Here is a 24,059-nt window from a genome sequence, read left to right as displayed (position 1 = left end):
GGTCAAAGGTTATAAAAAAATTATCATAGCTCGGGTATTTGATTGGTCAGAAATTGCAACAGAATGTATACTTACCAATGAAATTAGTCTCTGATACAAACAAACTTTTGATGTTAGCTGTTAGATTTAGCTAAAAAGAACCATACGGTTAATGAATTTCTAAGTAAAAAATCTGTGTAGAAACTTACGGAATGCTTCCTTCAGTTTATTTTCAAGGAACAGCTGTTCCGACTCGGACTCCACTGTAGCCAGTGTTCCCGATCCGCCACCATATATTTGACAGTATGCCTAAAAATAATGAAAAAACAAAGAAAATATGAAATATATCCTCACAGTGAGCGTCAGTTATAAATGACAAAGTCTGTAAGGAAAGGGAGATAAATTAATAAATAATTCTTTAAAGGCCCATTATGCTTCAGAAATGCTTTTTATTTTTAATTCTGAAAAGCATTTAAATTTTGGTGTACTTTCATAGTATCCAAATAGTTACTCATTGATAATTACCTGGGGCATTTTTTTTTCATTTGTTGCCTTTTTGTCAAAAAGAACAGTTTATAGTGCATTAGTATTTTGTATGGAAGTCAAAATACTACTTTGTTCACATTTTGCTACTTTTATTAACAAGGGGGTCATGATGGCCCTTGTTCGCTGACCTGACCCATCGAACTCATCCGAACAATTACCTAGACAAGCATTCTGACAATGTTTCATGACAGGTGAGTCAAAAATGTGACCACTAGAGTGTTAACAAGGATTATCCATATTTGAGCAGTGTGACCTAGTTTTTTACCCAGGTGACCCATATTCGAACTTGACCTAGAAATCATCAAAACAAACTTTCAGACCAATTTCCAGGATACTTGGATCAAAACAGTAGCCACTAGAGTTTAAACAACATTTTTCTATTTTTAGCTCCGGTGACCTAGTTTTTCATGCGAGATGACCCATGTTCAAACTCATCCGAGAAATTACCTAGACAAGCATCCTGACCAAGTTTGATGATAATTGAGTCAAAAATGTGACCACTAGAATGTTAACAATTTTTTTCCATATTTGGGCAGTGTGACCTAGTTTTTGACCCCAGGTAACCCATATTCCAACTTAACCTAGAAATCATCAAAACAAACTTTCAGACCAATTTACAGGATATTTAGACCAAAACAGTAGCCACTAGAGTGTTAACTAGATTGTTCTATCTTTAGCTCCGGTGACCTAGTTTTTCATCCGAGATGACCAATGTTCAAAGTCATTTGAGCAAATACCAAGACAAGCATTCTGACTAAGTTTGATGACACTTGAGTCAAAAATGTGACCGCTAGAGTGTTAACAAGGTTTTTCTATATTTAGCTCCTGTGACCTAGTTTTTCATCCGAGATGACCCATATTCGAACTCGGAACTCATCTGAGCTATCATGTAGACAAGCATCTTGACCAAGTTTGTTGATGATTGAGTCAAAAAGGTGACCACTAGAGCGTTAACAAGGTTTTTCTATTTTTAGTTCCGGTGACCTAGTTTTTCATTCGAGATGACCATTGTTCGAACTCATCTGAGCTATCACATAGACAAGCATCCTGACCAAGTTTGATGATGATTGAGGCAAAAATGTAACCACTAGAGTGTGAACAAGGTTTTTCTATTTTTAGCTCCTGTGACCTAGTTTTTTCATTCGAGATGACCCATGTTCGATTTCATCCGATCTATCAGCTAGACAAGCATCCTGACAAAGTTTGATGATGATTGAGGCAAAAATGTGACCGCTAGAGTGTTAACGAACAAGTGTGGACGGACGACAGACGACGGACATTCAACGATCCTAAAAGCTCACCCTGAGCAAGCTTAGGTGAGCTAAAAATTGTTTCACATTTATCAATTTATCGCTACTTCTTTCTGGTAACAAGCCTCTAACATTCTGTATTATTTAAACATTATAAAATTCATGTTTGCGCTTTCTGGAATGCCAAAAATGTATTTGTTTTTGAGGCATAATGTGACTAACCATGGCTTCCCACCATTTTAAAGTGGGTGTAGCGAAGATGTGGTAACAGGAATTATCGTGTTTTATAAAATCTATTGGACATCCTGTAGACGTCTGCCGCTCAAATTTGTTGCTCAAAGCTGTAATAAAACAAACAAAAAATAGTTTCCTTAATACAAGTATAGGCTTTAGAATTATTATTTCATCATGGTGGCTTACTAAAAATGAACGCGCACGTGTGTGATCTCACGGGTTTTCTAATTTAGAGTATTCATAATGTCAACATTATAATTATCTCCTCAAAGGTTTAACGTACTACTCCTGTTTACAAATTGAAATTAAAACGTGCACTTTTAAATGAAGCATGTAAAGCCAGACAGCCGGAACAGCCGGAACTCATTTTCGTCTTTCCCGGCTGTTTCGGCTAGCCGGAATCCGGTTCCGGCTATACAGGCTGGCCAGAGATGATACGGTAAAACCTGTGCAAAAGACCATTGGCTAATAATGTAGTGTCAAATTACTTATCACATCGGCTATTCCGGCTAGCCAGAAGAACAGAAATCAAGGCTACATTAGATGAAAAAAACCGACAGCAGATTGAAGAATATATGTGTCGTGCATTGTGTGTCCGGTTGTCATCGGGTATAGGTGTTTCCGTCGGGAATACTCTGGTATTTTGCCGACGTTGAGCCGAAAATCGTACTATACAGCTCATATCTGGCCAATTCCGGCTGGCCTAGCTGGGGACCAGACTCAATTACGCAGAACCCCATATGGTGGGATGGTTAGGGGATCTGACCGGGTGTCCGCGGGTATAGGTGTGTCTGTCGGGAATACTATGGTATTTTGCCGACGTTGAGCCGAAAGTCGTACTATACAGCTCATATCTGGCCAATTGCGGCTGGCCCCTGTGGGGATTAGACTCAGTTACGCAGAACCCCATATGGTGGGATGGTTAGGGGGTCTGACCGGGTGTCCGCGGGTATGTGTGTGTCCGTCGGGAATACTCTGGTATCCTGCCTTCTTAAGTACTAATATTTATTAAGTACCACAATTTTTCATCCTTTTACCATTTTTGTTCAATTCTGAAAATTTGACCTTGATTAAATAGAAATTTCCTCAAACAGGAGATAACGGAATAACGGATAACCATCACGGAATTAAGACCACCCCGCTATTTAGACCATTCAATAAAAGAACGGAATTTTCTGTTCTTTATGTTAACATGATTCAGAATTAAGACCACCCTGCTTATCCACTTTTAAAACAACCAGATTCAGTCCCAAAGTCCTTGTTTTATTCTCTTTTTTTTAACCCACTATTGAGACCACTGATGTTAAACTCAACACCTACCTATAATTAAACACAAATTCGTTATTTTCTGTTTGAATGCTCTTTTGCATGACGGTGTTAACAACAGTTATTGGGTTATTATTTGAAATAAGTTGAGAAAGTAAAATTGTGCGTCACTGTAGTTTAATTTTGCTTTCGGCACATTTATTTTGTAAAGAATTCATTTCTTATATGATAGTTGAATTATGCACATCATATTATAATTAATATTTAAATCACACCAAATGGAATTTGATATTTGATGTCTTCAGAAATATGTTTTGCTCTAATCATATTAAATATTATAACATACTTTGATATTGTATTTGTAGGTTATAAAGTCATGGTCATAAAGTATGTAAGCAATGATAAGAATATCCACAATTGAGACCAACCCTGAATTACGACCACTTTGGTCCAGTCATGATGTTTGTCTTAATTGAGGGTTTTTACCTTAGTTAATCTACACCCCCTGTCAATTTCTGTCCTCTCTATAACGTCCCTTGAATTTCTAAATTCTGAAAAATCGGTTTTGTATTCTTGATTTTTCCTTTTTAGTTTGTTCAAGGTGCTCTTCACTTCGACGAAATTATATTAAACCATATAAATTTATAAAATATTAGTTGAAAAATAGTTATTGGAAAATTACACAAATAACAAAGTTCACGTTTAATATATCCGAACAATTACCTAGACAAGCATTCTGACAATGTTTCATGACAGGTGACTCAAAAATGTGACCACTAGAGAGTTAACAAATATTATCCATATTTGAGCAGTGTGACCTAGCTTTTTACCCAGGTGACCCATATTCGAACTTGACCTAGAAATCATCAAAACAAATTTTCAAACCAATTTCCAGGATACTTAGATCAAAACAGTAGCCACTAGAGTGTAAACAACATTTTTCTATTTTTAGCTCCGGTGACCTAGTTTTTCATCCGAGATGACCCATGTTCGAAATAATCCGAGCAATGACCTAGACAAGCATCCTGACCAAGTTTGATTATAGAGTCAAAAATGTGACCACTAGAATGTTAACAAGGTTTTTCCATATTTGGGCAGTGTGACCTAGTTTTTAACCCAAGGTGATCCATATTCGAACCTAGAAATAATCAAAACAACTTTCAGACCAATTTACAGGATATTTAGATCAAAACAGTAGCCACTAGAGTGTTAACAAGATTTTTCTATTTTTAGCTCCTGTGACCTATCTTTTCATCCGAGATGACCCATGTTCGAACTCATCCGAGCACTTACCTAGACAAGCACCTTGATTAAGTTTGATGACACTTAAGTCAAAAATGTGACCGCTAGAGTGTTAACAAGGTTTTTCTTTTTTTAGCTCCTATGACCTAGTTTTTCATCCGGGATGACCCATGTTCAAACTCGTCCGAGCTATCACCTAGACAAGCATCCTTACCAAGTTTGATGATGATTGAGTCAAAAATGTGACCGCTAGAGTGTTCACAAGGTTTTTTTTTTATTTTAAGCTCCGGTGATCTAGTTTTTCATCCGGGATGACACATGTTCAAACTCATCCGAGCTATCACCTAGACAAGCATCCTGACCAAGTTTGATGATGATTTAGGCAAAAATGTGACCACTAGAGTGTTAACAAGGAATTTCTATTTTTAGCTCCGGTGACCTTGTTTTTCATCCGAGATGACCCATGTTCGAACTCATCCGAGCTATCACCTAGACAAGCATCCTGACAAAGTTTGATGATGATTAAGACAAAAAATGTGACCGCTAGAATGTTAACGAACAAGTGTGGACGGACTACGGACGACAGACGACGGACATTCAACGATCCTAAAAAAGAAAATTAGCAATTTATTAACGAAAAAACCCTAACAGGAAAGGTTAACATGATCAGCTTAAAATAAATAGAATAACGTCGTACATGATTTTGATTTCATTTTAATAGTTTTTAACTTCATCTTACAGCAAGACTCGTTATCATTGATATGCTTTACCTAAACATACTGACTGTTGAATGACAACCGTCCCTGCAACCCCCACTCGAACCGTCCGTATAAATATGCACAAAATCTTCACGCTCCCCCCCCCCTCCAATAATTGCTAGAAACTTCCCTTTGAAATGCCCAGGCGAACCTGACGACCCTTTCACATTTGAAAGGTTAATATTTATCCTCGGGGAACCATAAGCCCAAGGCGGAACAGTCCCACCGCCACCCTGAAGGATACTGTCTGGATCAATTTTGAGTCCATCCAAATCATCTTTTAAACGAAGGCCCAACGGCCCAATTTCCCTTGGCTTGTTAACAAATTTTTCAGTATAACTTGGTTTGAAAACAATATTTTTAGCCAGACGAAGCCCCAGTTGCACACCGAAGCGACAGCTTTTTTCGACGAAGACAAAGCGACGGCTCCCAAGCCTCCGCATACAGACCCTCCACAGGCGAGGCGCGAAAAGCACCTAAAGCCAAACGCAAACCTTGACGATGCACGGCACCCAGCACCCGAAGATACGACCCTCCCGCAGACCCACACAGCACAGAACCACAATCCAACTCCGATCGGACAAGACTTCTGCACAACTCCAGCAATGTGGAAAAACCCGATCCCTAATAAATAACAAGCCTTTGGTCACTACTCGACTTTTGTCAAATTGAATATTTTATTGTGAAACTGGTTGTCACAAGGTTATAGGTGTATCGTAGACGTGTTAACAGACATTGCCCATATAAAGTTTCAGTTGAATTCTGCTGAATTGAGCCTACAACTCATAGAAACAAGTCAGAATTTTTGATATTTGATCAAAATGACCACAATATCATAGTATTACAGCGACAAACAGTCGGACCCCTAAGTACCAAAGACCGATGGTGATATTTCAGCTTTTTGAATTCTCGGGTTCATCTCCACGAATTCGTGAAGTTGAAACCGTGAATTCATGTAGTTGAAATCGTGAATTAGAGAAGTTAAAATCGTGAACTCGTGCAGTTGAAATCGTGAATTCATGAAGTTGAAGTTGTGAATTCCTGAAGTTAAAATCGTAAATTCGTGATTTCCGTATGTTGAAAACGTTAACTCACGAAGTTGAATTCGTGAATTCACGAAAATATAATCGGGAATTCATGAAATTGAAATGTCCTCGCTGGTCTTTCGTGCCTTATGATATAAGTTTATGGGTTTCTGTTAAACTGAACCTTGGGATCACAAGAGAAAGCTGAAAATGGCGAGCTTTGAGCAGATATTACACTTTTTATCGGCTTATTGTTTACAGAAAACCAGAATATTCCCAAATGGGCTTTTTGGGTACAGCCAGAAATGGTCAGATATGAGCTGAAATTACCGAAAGTCGGCAGAATGCCAATGTTTTTCCAACAGACAACCTATACCAGCTTACTCATGGTTTGACCCCTAAGAATCAAAACATATAGAAAAGGTGAGATATGAGTTAAAATGACAATTTACATTTCGATTTTCGGCTTAAGGTCGGGAAAAAATTCCCGACGGACACACATATACCAGCCTCACAGAGGCCAGCCGGAATTGGCAAGATATGAGCTGAAATGACCATGTATTGTACAATTTTCGACTCAACGTCGGCAAAATACCACAGAGTATTCCCAACGGACACAACTATACCCGCGAACACACGGTCAGCCCCATAACCATCCCACTATATGGAATTCTGCGAAATTGGTTCTGAGTATCACAGGAGACATAAGGAAATGGCAATATATAAGCTTAAACAATCATTTACATTTTGATATTTGGCTTAACGTAGGCAAAATATTTCTGGCAGACACACCTATACCAGCGAACCAACTTCACGAACATCATTAATTAAACTAGTAAATCAACTAAGTGGACAAGAACAAGACAAAAACTCTGCTTAACGACCAGCGATACAATTATTACGTATATTACCAAATCCATGGACTAAATGGAAACAACAACAGCTACAACAAATAAATCTAATAAACAGACAATCTAAGTTTGAACAAAGCCTACGTTTGTTAATTGTGATAGGTTTCAATTCTCCGATATTTTTCTCCAAACCTGCAATCTTTTCAGACATGTCTGAAAGTCCATCTTCACATTTGCTGTTGATCCTATCCGTTACCGACTTTAAGTCATCTAAACCAGAAGTACTTTTCTTCAGATCTTTCGTAATGTTCTGCACAAGTTCTGCCATACTTTTCATGTTCTCTACAACGACATCTTTCGTAATGTTCTCCACAAGTTCTGCTATACTTTTCATGTTCTCTACAACGAGAAGTAAATAAATAAATAAATAGATAAAATTTATGACTAATATTGCTGTTTGACTAAAAACAAATATCCATAAACCAAAAAACATATATCATCACTTAAGAGTTGTAAGCAAGCCATTTCAAATACATAGTTAAACATTAATGGGCACTATACGGAACTGAAATAGAGAAAATAAGAATCCTTAAAGAAAGTCCAACACAACATAATTGAAAATGTTGCAGGCTACGGTTTTGATTGAGCGCTGTTCATGCGACGGTACTCGTAAAGATGCAACACCGGGTCCAATTCAAAAATTTACAGAACTGGTTAACTATTTGAAATTTTGAAACATCTGAGATTATTTATAGTGGCGGTTATGATGGAACTCATGTGACACTTAGTGCCAATGCCATGAAAAGCGGCTATGGTCCCCAGTACAAAATCGTGCGCCCAAACGAGAATAACAATGGGAGCTAAATAAAAATAGAAGTTTGAAAAGGGGATCAGAGGTTAGAAGAAAACTGCAATATCACAGTATAACGACGTCAAAAGACAATAAAAAGCCAGGCAACTATCCTAAGAGGTGATTCGTATTTATTTCACGGTAGAATATGGAACCACCCAACTAGTTTCAAGACTAAACAATAGCCAACATAGCACATACATAATGTCGTGCCGAACGATCTTTAAGGATAGGAAAATAACATCTCTGATTGAATGTACAGGGCGACTTTTTACAGCCTCCACACGGCACAAACAACGCTGATGTGGCGATAAAATAGAGAAAATAAGAATCCTTAAAGAAAGTCCAACACAACATGAAAAATTTACAACATTGGTCAGTTATATGCCTTAAAGGACACATGTAAGCACAATTTCAAGATAAATTACCGCAAGGTTTACAACTTGTTAATACATTAATAAAATAAAAGCATGGATATCAGAAGGGCTTTTTGACAAAAATTGAATATGACATAGTTGTGGAAAAATTCATTTATTTCTGAAGTTTTCAAATTTATTAGCAAAACTATTTTTTTTGTACTTAAATATCGCAAAATATACAAAACAACGTCAGAGATTGTGGTTTGAATGTGGAACAACTTTTTAGCTAAAAACAAAGACACGTTCTGAATCTAGATTGCAAAGTACGTGCAGCATTTTCCCACGGCAACAACATACTGGTGATACATTTTCTTGAAAATAAAACTTTAACGAAACAACTACAACAAAACCGACTAAACATACAAAATTAAAAGGTATAAAAAAACAACAACTACAACAAAACAACTCCCATAAAAGAACAACAAATACAAAACAACAACAACAAAAACAAATGTTTGAAATCCATGCTCAATTTTAAATTTTCAAAGTGGTTAGAACAAATAACAACATAATAATGATGCTAAATACAGGAACAAATATTTTTCATAATTCAATACTTTAAGGGTGTCTTAAATAAGGAGATAAAGCAATTAGCAATTTTTACTTCAATACCTGTTCGACAATTCGCTTTTATTGAACATTTGAAATTTAAGCTCTGCATGTAATCTCAATGAGATTAACAATTTACCAAAATCTTTTGAAAACGCTTCAATAAAAAATACTGCGGGCACGATATCGAATTCGATTGCAACGCAGTGCGGTGGGCCCGATACCATTATGTCTATTTTGATGGTTTAACTTGACATAACGCACTTTTCAATTGAGTAAAAATCCTTTTCTAACTTTGACATCAGAGAAACGGGTTTATTTCGTGTTAAAATACAAATAGATGACCGAGTTCCGCTTACATTTTCCTTCCATTGAAAGTTCCTTTGACTGGTATTATCATAGAATACTCGTAAAAATTAACAGCACGTGCTTCTTGAATGCGAAGAACAATCTCAGTTTTTAATGCCACTGTGTTATACTGAGAACACCAAAACACCAATTTATATAAATTTTATTTTTACAGTGGAGTGTTATTTGAGGAAAATATAAGGTTTATAAATAGATCTACATACATCTAGGGACATACAAGTGTATAAACTTTCTGGTAAATATCTATCAAAATGCAGTCGAGTAACCTTGAACCCATGACAACTCGCTCAATTGTACTTTAGGTACCATAAGAAAAGGAATTCTCAGGAAAATTTTAAGCTGATAAAACTAGTTTCTTCTATTCAAACGACACTTGACATATTGTCCTTGAAACATAAAACACTTTTAGGGTTAACTTACTTAAAACAATTAAACAATAATCACAATTATTCTTTTGGTTGTTATTTTATTGGCAGTGTCAAGATGTTTTCAAATTATTTCTCTTCACAATAGAAACATGTCGCGGCTGATTTAAATAAATTGGGAATTAACACTTTTATGACAATAGAATAAGGAAGATATCACACCATGTGGATATCATTGTTTAATATAACAAACACTCCAAATAAAAGTATGTAATTAAGAAACAATTGTTCTTGTAGTAGATGTGTGTGTGTCAGACAATTGAAGTTGGTGAAATACCATCCCGCTTTATATAGAATTAAGTGGGGGGATAAACCGAAAGATTTTTGTCCTGTTTCTTATTTGATGTTAAACTCGTTTCTTGAAACACCAGTTTTCCAGAGTTGTCATTCTTGTTTGCGGTATTTTACTTTATTGAAATCTTTCCCCAGTGAAGTTTCAGATAAATTGATCCTTTATGACACATTGTCTAACAAGAGCTGTCGATAGGACAGCAACGCTCGACTATTCTTAGTGCTTGATAGTAAAAGAGCTTTGATAATGTAAAGTTTTCTAAGTTAACAAAAGGGCCAAATTTTCCTTTAAATCCATGTTACTGTTATAGGCCTTGAAGAGAGTCCTATTATGCTCTAAAAGAGGAGTTAAAATTTCAACTTGTTTCAAAGCCATAAGTCAATAGTATATGAAAATATCTGAGGTGGTATTCAAACTTTAACGTAAATTCTGAGTCAGAAAAGGGGTACAATTCTGTCAAAATGCTTGATACAGTTATCTCCCTCTGTCTACAGGTTGGGGTCATAATGGTGAACAAGTGTGCAAAGTTTCAAAGCCATATGTCAATGGACTTTGAAAATATTTGAGGTATTAAAAAAAAAAACTTAAACGTAAATTCTAAGTCGAAAAAGGGGCATAATTCTGTCAAAATGCTTGATACAGTTATCTCCTCCTGTCTACAGGTTGGGGTCATGATGGTGAACAAGTGTACAAAATTTCACAGCCATATGTCAATGGACTTTGAAAATATTTGAGGTATTACAAAAACTTTAACGTAAATTCTAAGTCGAAAAAGGGGCATAATTCTGTCCAAATGCTTGATAGAGTTTCCTCCTCCTGTCTACAGGTTGGGGTCATAATGGTGAACAAGTGTGCAAAGTTTCAAAGCCATATGTCAATGGACATAAGTGGTTACGCCGACGCCGACGCAGACGCCGACGCTGACGCTCGGGTGACTACAATAGCTCTACTTATTCTAATCGAATAGTCGAGCTAAAAATTAACGCAACAACTGAACAAAAGACAATTACTTCAAAGAGCTATTATTCTTGTGTTTTCTAGGGTATTCCTCCTCACTGAGATATATCCACTGTTGGTATATACAATATTTGCTCCAGCTATGCCGTGCCAAGATGTCCTACCATGTGCTTCCTTACGTCGCAATGTAATTTATACCTTTTCCATACTGGTCACAAACACAAATACTTTCTGCAAAACAAAACGTTATTATATTTTTAAAATGTATAATCAATTTGTTTCTTATTTCAGCGACTCTATTTAACGAGGAATTGTTTTAATACAACCTTTTTTCCCCTAATTCTGAGGCCGATAACTGATCCTCTAAGAAGACAAATTTTCGAGACTGTTATGATATAATATGTCACAACTTTAGTGATCTAAATATATTATAGTATCGTATTTTAAAAATGCTGTTTCACTGAATTCTAACTAATTATATGAATATATGAACTTGAATATAAAGATATTTTAAAATATAGTAATATCTTAACACAGCAATGTGCTTTCAAAATTTATATATATTTAGGTCCGAGTGGGAGCATCTCTGAAGTTGAGTCCGAGTGGGAGCATTTTCCATTTTTATAAAAAGAATTAAGAAAAAACTGACTTCTGAATAGAAATATTTGAAACTAATCTAGCGTAATGGGTACACATGACTCGGTTTATGTTCCGGTACGTTAAAACTAATTTTCAAGAAGGTTTTCAACCCTATTTCATATACGTTTCGGGAAAAGTCCGAGTGGGAGCATTCAGAGAAAAACACTTATCCCGTTTTCAGTCCTAAATCAGGCTATGAATCTATAAACTTTTTTTACAATTATCTCAAGTACTATAGCCATTCTTTGGTGCGCTACATGATTTTTTAATACTCTTACGTTTTCTTATAATAAAATTGTATTTTACCTTCGAGTCGACGAAAAAATGGTCCAAGTGGGAGCATTCAGCAGGTGCGCGATGACGTAGTATCCTACCATTGAGTTTGAAGATATGAGGGCTTCAGTCTCACCCTGTGTTTCCCGTAAAAAGTTAAAACATAAAGCAAATTTCTATCAAAAACTTATCGACAACAGAAAACGCTCAATTTTTACCCACCGCTTCTATGATGAATACTCCACCGCGCTGCGATGGACCCGCCGCTTCTATATAAATGCAATATTCAGGTCGCACAAAGAGTCGTGCAAATTGTTTTTTTTTTTTTTTTTTTTTTTTTTTTTTTCCTTTTTTTTTCATTTATTACATATTTCAAAAACATATAAATACAATCTTTTACATACACCATTTGTAACTAAATATAAAACATATCCATCTCATTTCAAAACACATTCATTAACCAAACAATTACTTGTTACAGCCAAAAAGCAGACATCACAGACTCAAAACAAATAACCAAACGATCAAAAACAAAACAAAAAACATTTTCCTATTTCAACAAATGATATAAGGTTGATACGACAGAAACTCCACAGAGAAAAAAAGTAAAAACAAACATTTAAAAAATTAAGAAAGAAAGAGAATAAATCTACTTAAAAAACTAACATTCTTACACTAAAAAAATCACAGACACACACACACACACACACACACACACACGCAAACACCACACACACACACACACACACACACACACACACACACACACAAGAAAAGGAGAAAAGGAGACAAGTGAATCAGTTTCATTTAATTTTTTTACGTTTTATGGTTTAATTTACATAATATTATTGTTTTTGTCATCAGTATTATTTGTTAAAGTGTTAAATAGTTTACTCCAGTTTTGTTTGTACGATTCAATTTTATCATTTGACAATGCAATTGCTTCTTCTATCTGTATCATAAGTTTTTTAAAATATCAAAAGTGGGTTTACTTCTTTGATATTTCTTTTTTAAAATGTAATATTTCATTAGAATAATGATATAATTACTATTTATATTGGTTGTAAGCTCTCCAAAAAACACTGTTTCTTTACTGGAGATTGACGGACAAGAGAAAAGAATGCAAGTTTGACCATAAATTTTGCACAATATTACACTCCCAAAATAGATGATGAAGTGTTTCTAAACTACTGCAGCAAAAATTTCACAAATTTGAATTGCATAGATTATATTTTAAAAAAGCATAGTGTTTGTTGCCGCAAGTCTATGGATAAACTTATATTGAAAATTTCTTAATGTCACATCTATAGTACATTGTAGTGGTATAGTATATATCTTATTCCAATTCAATTCTTTATCTATTTCTTTTTCCCATTGCTCTTCATTTTTATTTTTTACCTTCACATCATTTTCAAGTTGAATATTGTATAAAAGTTTATTTATTGTTTTGGATTTTTGAATTTTATTGAGAAGAGTATCTTGTTCTTCCATATAAGTTGTGTTGTTTTTTAGTTTCTCAAGGTATTGTTTTGGTATATTATTTATTAGCATAAAGTATCTTAAATAATCAGCATTTTCTATTCCGTAAATGTTTTTAAAATCATCATATTTATAAAAGGCTTTTCTCCTATAATCATAAAGATGTTCTATATAAAGTATGCCTATATCATGCCATGTTTTATAATAAACCAGTTTGTCGTCAATTTTAATACTAGAATTATTCCATACTATTTCTTTAACATTATCTTTGTTTTTATCGTGCTCATGCTGAATGTGAAACCAAGACGAAAGAACATCATTCATGAACAAATTATGTGGATATAAATTATCAATATCATTTTTTGAAAGATTACATTGGAAGATAAAATCATTTTCCATATTGCTTTATCTTGTGTTTCACAAAAGTTTCCATGAACCCTCATTATCTTTGTTTACCTTTTTACCCAGCTTGCTTTTACTGCATTAAGATAATATGTAATGTCTATCATTTTTAGTCCACCATTTTTTATATTAAGTTTTTAAAGTTTTGCGTTGTATTTGTTTCTGGTTTTCCTGCCCATAGAAAGTGAAACATCGCTTTAGTTATTTCTTTCATCTTATCATTGGATGGGTTTGCTAAAACTGAAAAAGTTTTTATCACTATTACTTTCCCCCATCAAAGAAAGCTTTCTGTGTTGCCACTGCTTTAAGCAATTGAAAAAATCTTGAAGTTTAGGTTTTAAATTTATGTTTGTATTTTTCTTGTAATCTGACGATAATAAAAAGCCTAATGTTTTTGCTGAATCAGATGTCCACTTGAATTTTCTATTTTTACAATATTCTATATTAGTATCTTTAAATAACCCGACTCGTAATATTGTTGATTCCTTTGAATTAAGGCTAAAACCGGAAATTTTATTAAACTCTGTTATCACATAGACAAGTTTTTCGAAAGACTTAACTGAACCATCGTTTACGAAAGTTGCATCATCTGCAAAGAAGGCTTATTTAATTTCTTTGTCCTCGACTTTTATTCCTTTTATTTCACTATCTTTTTCTATGTACAAGTAATTGGATAAAATTTCTAAACATACGATAAATAACGATGACGATAAAGGACATCCTTGTCGAACACCCCTTTCTATGGTAAAAGGTTCTGAGAAATGACCATTATTAACAATAATACTTGAAATATCAGTGTAAAAAAGTTTGACCCATTGTATAAAATCGAACTTTTCAAGAGTATTAAAGATGAACTGATGATTTAAACTATCAAATGCTTTTTCATAATGGCAAAGAATAATAAACCTGGGTTTTTTTTTTTTTCTTTTTGAAGATATTCAATTATTTCAAAAATCATCCTGACGTTTTAACCAATGTAACGGTTTTTCATGAAACATGTTTGATTGAAACTAATTATAGTTGGCAAAACTTTTTTATGCGATTAGAAATAGTTTTTGTTGCTAATTTATAATCCACATTAAGCAAACTTATTGGTCTCCAGTTTGATATGTCTGTAAGATCTTTTTCTGGCTTTGGTATAAGGGATATGATTCCTTGTCTTTGAAGAGTTGTTAGTTTTGATATTTGAAAAGAGTAATTAATCGAATCAAAAAAATATTTTTGATGCTATTCCAAAATGTCTTATAAAACTCGACGGTTAAACCATCAGATCCTGACTTTTGTTGTTTTTCATTTCTGATAAAGCTATTTTACATTCATATTCATTTAATATTTCTTCACATATGCATTTTTCTTCTTCATTTAATGATTTAATGTCTGTATTAACAAAAATTAGATTTGATCTTTGTGGGGCTCTGTATTTGTATAAATTTTCAAAAAATGATTTTTCTTCTTTTAATATTTGTTTTGCGTATGTAATTTCATTATTTTCTATTTTTAACTTGTGTACAATTTTTTTCTCCGCATGCTTCTTTTCTAAGTTAGAAAAGTATTTACTATTTTTTTCATTTTGTTCTATGTGAATAGCACGTGCTCTCAAAATCGAGCCATTTACACGGTATTTATAAATTTGTTCAAGTTCTTGCTTTTTAGATATCATTTCTTTATGTAATTTATTTTCATTGTTTTGTTCATTATTGTTAGTAGTTAGTATTTTTTCTTCTAAATGTTTTATTTCTTTCATCAAATTTAACTCATTTTCTTTTTCTTTCTTTTTCTTTTGACTTGCATATCGAATTGTTTCATTTCTTATTCCTCCCTTTATAACTCCCATAGAGTATTTGGATTGCATGCTATATGTATTTCTGCTATTAAGATTATAGTTGCTTTTATTTGACTTTTTGTACTTTTCATCTAATAATAAAGAATTGTTTAATTTTAAATAATAATCAAGCCCTTTTGTCATTGCATTATCATTAATTGTTAAAGTTATTAAAGAGTGATCTGTTTTATATCCGTGTGAAATATTACTTTTTGAAATGACGTTACATAGCACGTCAGATACCAAAAAATAATCTAATCGGCAATATATAACTGGTTTTCCATTTGAATGCCATGTAAATTGTCTCTTTTCAGGGTTTTTTATGCGCCAAATATCACATAAGCTACATGTTTCTAACATACTTTTTATTTTATCTCGACATTTTCTACTTGTTTGAGGTTTTCCATTTTTTTATCGATATTTGTATTTATCACTGTATTTAAGTCGCCACTAATTTTAAAACTATTGTCATCGTTTACAAGAATAAAATCTTCAAGCATTTGAAAAATATTCAAGTTATCATCATTTGGGCCATAAATGTTCATCATGGTAAACGCTTTTTCATTTATTGTTACTTCAAGTGCTATTATTCTTCCTTTTATTAGTTCTTTTTTATTCAGAATTTTTACATTACAATTATTTTTTATAAGAAATGCAACACCTTCTTTGTTTGACTTACTTCCACTGAAAAAAGACATACCTTTCCATTCATTTTTCCATAATTCTGATTGATTTGTCGAATGGGTTTCTTGTAACATATAAACAGAATAAGGTTGTAATTCAAGCCATTCAAAGAGTTGTTTTCGTTTCCTATTATTTCCTAACCTTCTAACATTTAATGTAGCTATTGTTGTTTCCATATTGAAGAAACAGGTATTACATGTATGAGTATACAACCATTGAAACTGAGTCACATATGACATTCACATAAACAAAAAATAAAAGAAAATGACAACTATGTCTATGTTTCATTTAACAAGAGGAGTGTAGATTGATCCATGTATTTGTATAATTCATAATGATTTCCTGTAGACTTTATATAACATATAACAAATTTTTATTTTATATATGCTAAGATTAGAGAGTAATTTATGATATTTGATCTTTAGCATATCTTTTCTTTTAATATTAAATTTCATATACATATGCATGCATGCACACACGTACGCACGCACACACGCGTACATACATACATACATACATACATACATACATACATACATACATACAAATATACATACATACAAATATTTATTACAAATCATATAAAAAATATACTTAATAAACCTTCCAAGAATTGTTCTTATACTTTAAAATCTTACGTAGATTTTCCTCTTTTATCTTTGTTATTTATAATTTTATCAGTGATATGGGACTAAAAAGTAAAAAGAAACAACGCTTATTGGAAGTCTAATAATCCTTAGTTTTAAATAATCTGTAAGATTCAAATAAAAGCACAAAACAGAAAAGGTATCACTATCCTTCTAAAGTGTGCCTTTTAAGGATAAAAAAGTTCGAAAACCTCAAAGACATACAAAAGGAAAAAACCATTATGTCATAGACAAAAACATAAGGTAAGTCTAAAATAAAAAGGAAAGAAAAACAACAAAGAAAAGCAAAAACAAAACAGTTACTGACACGCTTAACAAAATCTGATTGCAAACAACTTTTCAAATGGTTTCTACTTATGGCAAAGACTTATCAACATCCATATGTTTAGAAATAGGATGTAAAGGAAAATTATTCTATTTAATACACTAAGTAAGCATGATAACTTTGAAACAAAGTTTGTTCTCAATTGAAAAACATAACGCCATTACTTCAATTCACACAAAGACAATGCACATCTATTAACTATTGTAACAAAATTAAGATTTATATTTTTCTGAAAATGTTTCAACATTGTGAAAAAAGTATCACAATACAGGATGTTTATCTTTTTAATATACTTTATAAGTATACTATGCATATAGAATCAGAAGTTTCTTGTAATTAAAAAAAAACGCGCGAGTGGGTCGCGCGCCAGTCTATTTTTGTACACCACGCTAGCTGCATGTGCAAACAAAAGGTTATATAAGATGGGAATTTTCTATTTGTTTGTGTTCTTATTGGAGCTGTACAGTAGAGTTGAGTTGTAGTTTCAGTGTTTAATTTGCATTTAGACTGTTTCTAGAATATACTTATGATACATGATTTTAGTTTAATTGATTTAATTATCATTCTTCACTTGGACTTCTTTTTTATTATACAAGCATAGAGTTCTAAACGATAGACATTTTCAGTGACAGATTTCTGGTGTTTTGTTGTTATTGTTGTTGTTGTTGTTTTTTTGGGGTTTTTTGTTGGTTTTTTTTGGTTTTTTAAAGCCAGAGTTATTTCGTAACAATATCACCAAACACTATTATAAATGTATGACCGAGTGAACAGTGTACTGAAATTTTGCTCCTCCTTTAACTTCGGAACACTTCAGCTATTATTCCTAATTTGAGCTTATCCGGAGACTGACGGAAATAACCGATATGTTTCTATTGTCCGCAGATAAAATCAAAGCACAGAAGGCGCTGAATTTGTTAGGGTCTCAGAATGTCAGAAAGGTGAAGGTTGTGAGATTATAAACCAATTAGTTTGTGTATAGTGCCGCCAATGCTTTCCAGCGTTTTAATTGTAGTAAGTTGGCTATAAGACTTATTGCAACACTGATATTCATTTCAATGTTTATTTGTCTTAAACAATTTGAAAAATAAAATGAGATGCCTCAACTGGGATTTGAACTCAAGACCTATCGCTTCGTAAGCGAGCGCGCAAACCCCTAGGCCACGGTGGAGTTATATGTTAACGGCCTGAATAAAACCATATTATTCTAAATTAAGGTTTGTAACGACGCTAACTGTTGTTTAACACAGATGTAAATAATCATGCATGTATATCTATAAAGAATAAAACAATATTAGAAATCTTCGATCATTCGGGAACTATTTTGCTTGAAAATTAATGCGCCTGTCATTTGACCATCTTTACGCAGTGATCTCCCCTGAATTTTTCGGCGTTAGTGTACATATAAAGGGAAGTAACCGCTTCAAAAAAGCGGACTACTTTCGGCATTTGCAATTAACAGCATTAGGGTCTGAAATTTCGCTTCCATTATTTGTTTGGTCTGACGACCCAAACAAACAAAAATTATGTTCGTGAAGTTAGCCAGACAGTCGGAGCAGCCGGAACAGCCGGAAAATTTAGTCTAATCAGAAGTTATTACTTTTGAACAATTAAACAAATCTTCAACCGTTGCAAAAAAGACCTCTCGCATGCTTCTTTTTAAAGACACAAACTTGTTATGCTCTTTACCAGTATTATGACGTTCTACCAACGTCGTTACATTACTTTTCCCCCCGAGGAGTATCGTCCCGAGACTTGGCCTGGGAAATCATAGGGTACGGCAACTCCGGTCCAGCAGTTGTCTACATCCGAAATGTAACGGTTTAAGGCACACAAATCCTGTCGGTGAAAACGTTGCTCACCACCAAGTGTGGTTTGTGTCCTTGTATATTGGTCACATTCCCTTATGTAAATTTACCAACTTTAGTTTTGGCATATTATCATGCTCATTATCAGTATTATGAAGTTCTACCAACGTCATAACAAAGGTAGCGAAGTGTAAACAAACTATTATTTTGACTTCCATACAAAATACAAATTCACTATAATTATACAAATTGCCAACAGAGCAAAAGTAGCAGGAGAGAGTTCATGAATATTGCTAATAAGATTTTTTTTGAAACTGTAATAAGATACCAAAAATTAATCAGAATCATTGGACACATTATATTTAAAGCTGTCTCAGCAAAAACATTATTCTGAGTTTCATGAACCGATACAATAGCAGCTTTCGGTCATTTCCGTTACCATCCGGTAAATATGAGTAAAGTTACAATATTAGGGACTCAATTTTAAACAGTATAACACAAAACAAACAAAAAAATAAGTTCCACTATATTTGCCTGGTGTTTCTTGTTATTAAAGATCCTGTATGTTTTGTGATGGATATTTTTTACTGTGTGTATACCACTCTTGCAAAAGTTATATATATATATATATATATATATATATATATATATATATATATATATATATATATATATATATATATATATATATATATATATATATATATATATATATATATATAATTATGCAAATTAAACAATTTTCAAACATCGAAGAATATATAAAATGTGCACTGCAAATATTTGTGCACATTATATTTAATCAATAAATGTTATGCATTCATTTCTTATTGGAAAATTTGACTTAGAATTTATAGAAAATTAATTTCTTATTACCCCCCTTTATTTACATGAAATGTTAAATTCGGTAATATCTTTATAAATAATGCTTATTGGAACTAACAATATTGACAAATCTTAATTTGAGCATCATATTTATGAAATAAAACCATGAAAAAAATGTGTTACAGGATCTTTAAACCTTAAACAAACAAAAAAAAAATTTGATTCTTATTTGTTTAATATAGCTGTTATCATCGGACAGACCCCTGGCAAATTCGATAAATAAAATTGTAAGTACTGACCTTTACTATTTGAAGCCTTTGAATCGTTTATACACATGTATAAAGAAACAGAAACTGCGATAATCAACAGTCCAATTAAAATTGAATTTACGAGGGTACACCATAACAAAAGTGGTGTACACTTCTTTGCTGAAGGAGTAGTTTTATCTGCAAGCTCCCTTGTACCATGTTGAAGAGTTTCGTAAATGTTGTCCTGTTCAGTCCGATTTTTTAACTCCATATCTACATTCAAATTATCATACATTCCCGGTTACTATTAAAATCAAATCAAATTTATTCATTCAGTATACAAACATTAAAACGTGCATATATTTTAATTACTTAGTTCATTGAAAATTGTTATTCATAATTTCCGAACCTTGTTTAGTTTTTAAGTAGAAAATCCCATTGTGTTATTCATTGAGCACTTGGTACATGTTGCGATATCAGGAAAGCATACTTAGGTTTGCGTCTGTTTTAACTTCCTGAATAATAAGGACTGGGTTATGAATTTAGGGTAATTGAGTTATCGAAGTATACAGTTCGACTTCCGATTTTTGTGAAAAAGAGACATGATGTATTTTGTTGTTGTTGTTTTTAAGATTCATTTTTTAACACTAACATTTCTTGCATTAGTTTTTATAAACGTCAACTATTTGAACTAAAAATAATATCAAAAACCGCTTTGACTCTCATTTATGAAATGAAAAGAACTGTATACATTTATATTTTACAATCGGTAAATAACTGAAATCTAAAGAATATGATGTTTAACTGAGATAAATATCCTACTGAAATAGGATGCAATAAGTATATTTTATACATTTGTATTTCTATTAGACAATTTAAGTTACAAATGAAAATAAAGGTACAACGTACAGATGATTAAAGTGAAAAAAAATTGCTATTGCTATGTAATGTGCTATATATAAATGGTTCATCGACTTTAATGGTCCATCAACTATAAATGGTTATCAACTATAAATGATCCATCAACTATAAATGGTTCATCAACTATAAATGGTCCATCAACTATAAATGGTTATCAACTATAAATTGTTCATAACTTTAAATGGTTCATCAACTATAAATTGTACATCAACTATAAATGGTCCATCAACTAAAAGTGGTCCATCAACTATAAGTGGACCACCAACTATGTGTGGTCCATCAATTATGTGTGGTCCATCAACTATTAATGAATAGTCCATCAACTATAATGGTCCATCAACTATAAATGGTCCATCAGCTATAAACGTTCCATCAACAATAATGGTTCATCAAATTTAAATAATTCATCAACTATAAATGATTCATCAACTATAATGGTCCATCAACTATAAATTGTCCATCAAATTTAAATGGTCCATCAAATATAAATAGTCAATCAACTATAAATGGTTCATCAACTATAAATGGTCCATTAACTATAAGTGGTTCATCAACTTTAAATTGTTCATCAACTATAATGGTCCATAAACTATAAATGGTTCATCAACTATAAATGGTCCATCAACTATAAGTGGTTCAGCAACTATAAAATGGTCCATCAACTATAATGGTTCATCAACTATAAATGATTCATCAACTATAAATAGTCCATCGACTATAAATGGTGCATCAACTAAAATTGGTCCATCAACTATAAATGGTCCATCAACCAAAAGTGGTTCATCAACTATAAATGTTCCTTCAACTATAAACGGTCCATCAACTATAATGGTTTATCAACTTTAATTTGTATATCATCTACGCTGGTGTTCTTGGTAGTTTTCACTCCGGATCACGACGGTAAGCCACATTGAATTCACCAGAGCACAGTTCAACCACCGCATCGCTTTTGGGCAGGTTTTCAAGCAGTTTACCAGTACTAGTTGCCTTCACTTTCGCAAAGAACTGAAACTTCTGTACATACCAGAGTAGAGGTACAGTGCGAATGACCGTAGAAAGGATTTCATGATCAAGCATGCAACTATAAACTGTCCATCAACTATAAATGGTCCATCAACCAAAATTGGTTTATCAACTATAAGTGGTCCATCAACTATAAATGGTTCATCAATTATAAATGGTCTATCAACTGTAAGTGGTCCATCAACTATAAATGGTCCATCAAATATAAGTTGGCCATCAACGAAAAGGGGTTCATCAACCATAAGTTGTTCATCAACTTTAAATGGTCCATCAACCATGTATTGCCCATCAACTGTAAGTGGTCCATCAACTATAAGTGGTTCCTTAACTATAAATGGTTCATTTACTATAAAAGATCCGTCAACAGTAAGTGGTCCATCAACTATAAGTGGTCCATCAACTAATAGTGATTCATCAACTTTAACTGGTCCATCAATTAAAAGTGGTTCATCAGCTTTAAGTGGTTCATCAACTATAAATGGTTCATCAACCATATCTGGTTAGTCAGTCATAAGTTGTCCATCAACAATTAATAGTTTATCAACTATTAGTGGTTCATGATCTATAAATGGTCCATCAACTATAGATTGCCCATCAACTGTAATTGGTACATCAACTATAAACTGTCCATCAACTTGTAGTGATTCATCAGCTATAAGTGATCCATCAACTATAAATAGTCCATCAAATACAAGTGAACATAAACTATAAGTGGCCCATCAACTATAAATGGTCCATCAACCAAAAGTGGTCCATCAACTATAAACGGTCCATCAACTATTAATGGTCCATCAACCAAAAGTGGTTCCTAAACTATAAATGATCAATCAACTTAGGTGATAAGCGTGATAACTCGTGCCTCGGCATGTCGACACATTTCAACGCGACAAGACGTCTTCTATCATTGTTTGATGGGATAATAAAGACGTCTTGACAAAGTCTGTTTCAAGGCATGTCGGCATATATTTTTGTCAGTTATATAGTTGATGAGAATCGAGAAAAACTAAGTCAGCCTATTTCCTCTCGACAAGCCTTGTCATATCTCAGGTCTTTTGAAAATATCACGACATAACATCATTGACACTGTCGGAAAAACCTTTTTGAAGTACATGTACATTTTGGTAATACTGTTCGATAGAAGCTTTGAAAGGTAATTTGAACTGAGTATAAGTTTGTTCCTGCAGTGCATTTTGCATTTTTACCTATTTGTACTTTACTTACATATGGTAGGTTTACAACCGTAAATAGGCACATATATGTGACTGTTATACTGCCAATCACTTCGTCAATAGCAGACAAATAAACAGAATAGTATAACGTCCGTATTTTGTGTCCCTTTGCATTTTACTGTCACAAACTATGCTGAAGTATATAATTACCAGCAGTCTATCCAGCATACAAAATGTACTACATATTGTCATAATATAAAGAATTATTGATATATCTAAGAGATATTGACTGATTGATTTTCTTTAGACCGGGTGGTCAAGGATAACCTACGAAAGTGCAAGCACTTATTTCCAGTAGGATCCTTACCTTAGCAGACTCTAGAGACAGCTATGGGATACAAGGGAGTCCGGGAACCAGTCCATAGCTCTTATTGAATAGATCCATTGGTTCTTTTACATGCCCAGTGTATAGCAGCTGGTGTTGTAAAAGTTAATTCAAAAGACATATTAAAGATCGAATTAAACATCAGACTGATACACTTTTAATATATTAGCCGGAATTGTTTTCTTGATAACGTACGGTTCAAAACATTAAGTTTGTTAATGAAATCAACGATAAAGTTATATATGAAGTTAGTCAATCAGTACTAGGTGGGTGGAATTGAGCTTCCGAATAATAATTAGTCCGTTCCAATGGTCCCCGTCTATTTTATTTTAGACAAAAGTTATGAGGACATGGTCTGATACAGATGCTGTCAAGATTCTATTTGACTTCATCAAAACAA

General features: G+C 33.2%; 2 protein-coding genes across 4 annotated transcripts; both read right to left on the bottom strand.

The window, feature by feature from the left end:
* Positions 1-150: 150 nt before the first annotated feature.
* LOC132745955 (asialoglycoprotein receptor 1-like) lies at positions 151-20,567 on the bottom strand. Of its 3 annotated transcripts, none has more exons than XM_060734987.1 (4): positions 20,213-20,567; positions 7,296-7,493; positions 1,998-2,116; positions 151-288 (listed from the first exon to the last, which is right to left on the bottom strand). In XM_060734987.1, exons 1-4 carry the CDS (start codon positions 20,454-20,456, stop codon positions 160-162), a joined length of 690 nt encoding a protein of 229 aa, XP_060590970.1. In that variant the 5' UTR covers positions 20,457-20,567; the 3' UTR covers positions 151-159. The 3 variants fall into 3 exon arrangements, with proteins under 3 accessions (XP_060590970.1, XP_060590968.1, XP_060590969.1); XM_060734985.1 differs by having other exon boundaries at positions 7,296-7,550; positions 20,213-20,554; XM_060734986.1 differs by having other exon boundaries at positions 7,344-7,550; positions 20,213-20,542.
* A 1,177-nt stretch (positions 20,568-21,744) lies between these two features.
* On the bottom strand, positions 21,745-22,599 carry LOC132745956 (uncharacterized). Its single transcript, XM_060734988.1, has 2 exons — positions 22,158-22,599; positions 21,745-21,905 (listed from the first exon to the last, which is right to left on the bottom strand). Exons 1-2 carry the CDS (start codon positions 22,597-22,599, stop codon positions 21,745-21,747), a joined length of 603 nt encoding a protein of 200 aa, XP_060590971.1.
* Between the last annotated feature and the right edge of the window lie 1,460 nt (positions 22,600-24,059).

This window comes from Ruditapes philippinarum, unplaced genomic scaffold (assembly GCF_026571515.1).
Source record: "Ruditapes philippinarum isolate M1 unplaced genomic scaffold, ASM2657151v2 ctg878_1_1_1_1, whole genome shotgun sequence".
In the NCBI taxonomy this organism is placed as follows: Eukaryota; Metazoa; Mollusca; class Bivalvia; order Venerida; family Veneridae; genus Ruditapes; species Ruditapes philippinarum.
This window is presented reverse-complemented; position numbering and strand designations above follow the sequence as displayed.